General features: G+C 48.7%; 1 protein-coding gene across 1 annotated transcript; it reads right to left on the reverse strand.

Annotated features, from left to right (window-relative positions):
• Positions 1 to 2,843: 2,843 nt before the first annotated feature.
• LOC136602833 (zinc finger protein 300-like) lies at positions 2,844 to 3,689 on the reverse strand. Its single transcript, XM_066588907.1, has one exon. The coding sequence runs from the start codon at positions 3,687 to 3,689 to the stop codon at positions 2,844 to 2,846; it is 846 nt and encodes a 281-aa protein (XP_066445004.1).
• Between the last annotated feature and the right edge of the window lie 500 nt (positions 3,690 to 4,189).

Here is a 4,189-nt window from a genome sequence, read left to right on the forward strand (position 1 = left end):
CGCCGGCCCTCTACATACTCCCACTCCTCTTACCTGGTGACCCCGCCTCCAGCATGGCGGCCCCGTACACATCCCTCTACATACTCCCACTCCTCTTACCTGGTGACCCCGCCTCCAGCATGGCGGCCGCGTACACATCCCACCGGCCCTCTACATACTCCCACTCCTCTTACCTGGTGACCCCGCCTCCAGCATGGCGGCCGCGTACACATCCCGCCGGCCCTCTACATACTCCCACTCCTCTTACCTGGTGACCCCGCCTCCAGCATGGTGGCCGCGTACACATCCCGCCGGCCCTCTACATACTCCCACTCCTCTTACCTGGTGACCCCGCCTCTAGCATGACGGCCGCGTACACATCCCTCTACATCCTCCCACTCCTCTTACCTGGTGACCCCGCCTCCAGCATGGCGGCCCCGTACACATCCCTCTACATACTCCCACTCCTCTTACCTGGTGACCCCGCCTCCAGCATGGCGGCCACGTACACATCCCTCTACATACTCCCACTCCTCTTACCTGGTGACCCCGCATCCATCATGGCGGCCGCGTACACATCCCACCGGCCCTCTACATCCTCCCACTCCTCTTACCTGGTGACCCCGCCTCCAGCATGGCGGCCGCGTACACATCCCTCCGGCCCTCTACATCCTCCCACTCCTCTTACCTGGTGACCCCGCCTCCAGCATGGCGGCCGCGTACACATCCCGCCGGCCCTCTACATACTCCCACTCCTCTTACCTGGTGACCCCGCCTCCAGCATGGTGGCCGCGTACACATCCCGCCGGCCCTCTACATACTCCCACTCCTCTTACCTGGTGACCCCGCCTCTAGCATGACGGCCGCGTACACATCCCTCTACATCCTCCCACTCCTCTTACCTGGTGACCCCGCCTCCAGCATGGCGGCCCCGTACACATCCCTCTACATACTCCCACTCCTCTTACCTGGTGACCCCGCCTCCAGCATGGCGGCCACGTACACATCCCTCTACATCCTCCCACTCCTCTTACCTGGTGACCCCGCCTCCAGCATGGCGGCCGCATACACATCCCTCTACATACTCCCACTCCTCTTACCTGGTGACCCCGCATCCATCATGGCGGCCGCGTACACATCCCACCGGCCCTCTACATCCTCCCACTCCTCTTACCTGGTGACCCCGCCTCCAGCATGGCGGCCGCGTACACATCCCACCGGCCCTCTACATCCTCCCACTCCTCTTACCTGGTGACCCCGCCTCCAGCATGGCGGCCGCGTACACATCCCTCTACATACTCCCACTCCTCTTACCTGGTGACCCCGCATCCATCATGGCGGCCCCGTACACATCCCACCGGCCCTCTACATCCTCCCACTCCTCTTACCTGGTGACCCCGCCTCCAGCATGGCGGCCCCGTACACATCCCGCCGGCCCTCTACATACTCCCACTCCTCCATGGAGAAATAGACGGCCACATCCTGACACCTTATAGGAACCTGACAACACAATATCCAGTCATCAGCCAGAGCCCCCCGCTAGAATGTCCCCCCACATTCCCCGCAGTCACCTCTCCTGTCAGCAGCTCCGTCATCTTGTTGGTGAGTTCCAAGAGCTTCTAGACCATTCTGTTAGTCGCCGCCCACTGAGCAAGCTTTTCTAGCTCTTTCTGAATCCTCCCTCTCTCTTCCCTAGTGTTAGCTATCCCTCCTAGCTTTCTGTCGTCGGCACATTTGATCAGCTTCCCATCAATTCCCTCCTCCAGATCATTTATAACCATGCTGACCAACACTGGGCCCAGGACAGAGCCTTGTGGCCCCCACTTGATACGTTCTTCCACTTGGATGTGCAGCCATTTATGGCCACTCTTTTAGTACGATCACTCAGCCAGTTGTGAATCCACCTAACAGTTGCCTTGTCAATCCCAGATTTGGTCATTTCATCAATAAGTAGGGTATGAGATACTTTGTCAGATCAGCCTCCCTACTTTGGAATAAAACAGGCTCTTCTTTTCTTCCTTGTATTTATTTTGCTCATTAAGGGCGCCCACCCACTAGCGTTTTTTTACCCTGTGAAATTCGCAGCATTTTTTTCTCTGCAGGGGTCTATGGGACTTGTAATGTTAAAATCGCGATCGCGCAAAATCGCAATTTACCGCGAAATCGCGATATTACCATTACAAGTCCCATAGACCCCTGCAGAGAAAAAAATGCTGCGAATTTCGCAGGGAAAATAAATGCTAGTGGGTGGGCGCCCTTATATAGTGCAAACATATTCCACAGAGATTGTCCTTACCTACAACGGGTCCCTGACCTCATTAGGGGTCACAATCTAAATTCCCCTATTAGTATGCTACAGCCATGTGGGTAGAAACTCACACAAACACAGAGAATATATAGCCTGAACCCTGAACAACAGCACTGGATGACAGCAGTTCTGACCACCGAACCATCATGGGGCCACAACACTTTTTCTCCATGAAGCCTGGTGACAGTTAAGATAAACGTAATTTGGATGTTTGGAAGATCCAGCGTAATTCCACTCAAAAAGACGTTTATTGGCTGTTTAATGACTGCGAATAGCTGATGGGCTAACATTATTTTTAGTATTTCACACCTTTCAAACAAACAATCTGGTTTCTTCTCTGCGTGAATTTTCTTATAAGTTTCAAAATTTGATTTCTTTGTAAATCATTTGCCATATATAGAAAATCAAAATATTCAGTTGTGTGAATTCTTTGATGATCCATAAATTTAGCTTTAGCAATAACACTTTTCCCACATTCTGCACATGAATACGGCTTCTCTACTGTGTGGCTTCTCTCATGTCTAACAAGTTCTGACTTATTTATAAAACATTTCCCTCATTCTGCACATGAATACGGCTTCTCTCCTGTGTGACTTTTCTCATGTATAACAAGATCAGATTTCTTTATAAAACAATTTCCACATTCTAAACATATAAATGTTCTCTCTCCTGTGTGAATTCTCTCATGTTTAAGAAGATCTGATTTACTTGCAAAACATTTCCCACATTCTGAACATGAATACGGTTTCTCTCCTGTGTGACTTCTGTCATGTGTAACAAGTTCTGACTTATTTATAAAACATTTCCCACATTCTGAACATGAATACGGCTTCTCTCCTGTGTGAATTTTTTCATGTCTTACAAGATGAGATTTTTTAATAAAAGACTTCTGACAATATGAACATGAATACGGCTTCTCTCCTGTGTGACTTCTGTCATGTATAACAAGAACTGATTTTTTTATAAAACCTTTCCCACATTTAAAACATGTAAATGGTTTCTCTCCTGTGTGAATTCTCTCATGATCCTTAACTTTGGCTTTAGTAGTAAAACATTTCCCACATTCTGCACACGAATACGGCTTCTCTCCTGTGTGGCTTCTCTCATGTATAACAAGATGTGATTTATAAATGAAACATTTCCCACATTCCGTACATGAATACGGCTTCTCCCCGGTGTGACTTCTCCTGTGTGTGTAAAGATTTGAGCTGTTTGCAAACTGTTTTCCACATTCACCACATTGGAACTTCTTTCCCACTTTCTGCCCCACAGTTGTGGTAGCCATCTGTGATTGGTCAGAAGGTTCCTCATGATTAGGTGGATTACATGATGTATCTGTAGTGTAAAGTCCTGGAGGTACATTGATGGTAATGAGGTTTTCTCCTGAAGAGCGCTGCACCATATCTTCATCTTCTACCTTATAATGTACCGATAACATGAGGTTTCCCTCAGACGTCGCACCGGGATTGTCTGTCAGGATTTAAAAAAATGAATTATATGTTTTGATTTTTAGGTCTGAAAGTCGACATAAGTATTACATTCCTATTCGGTTGGAAACACACAGGTAGCTTTTGGTGCAGTTTTAAGCCAAAGCCAGAAATGGATCCAGCAGGAAGGAGAAAGAGAGAAATCTGCACTTTATGTTTTCTATTCCTCTTGGAATTACTCTTAACTTTGGCAAAAGAAACAATTAAAATCGTCACCAAAAACTGCCCGTGTGATTGAGGCTTTAAATAAGCTTCATATGACATGTTACAGTCCAGGACTCCACTCTACACTCAGTGACTTCTAATACATAAAGAAATACTGGAAAAGACTCATAAATCACAACAGCACAAGCTTGTCTGGTGATCGGCCATCCTCTGCCAGCACATGGGGCCCTTCAGTATCAACCGGTGTAGA

This window comes from Eleutherodactylus coqui, unplaced genomic scaffold, assembly GCF_035609145.1.
Source record: "Eleutherodactylus coqui strain aEleCoq1 unplaced genomic scaffold, aEleCoq1.hap1 HAP1_SCAFFOLD_737, whole genome shotgun sequence".
Taxonomy (NCBI): Eukaryota; Metazoa; Chordata; class Amphibia; order Anura; family Eleutherodactylidae; genus Eleutherodactylus; species Eleutherodactylus coqui.

Excerpts from the sequence above, each read along its gene's own strand:
- LOC136602833 (XM_066588907.1), bottom strand. The coding sequence starts at position 3,689 with ATGGTGCAGCGCTCTTCAGGAGAAAACCTCATTACCATCAATGTACCT.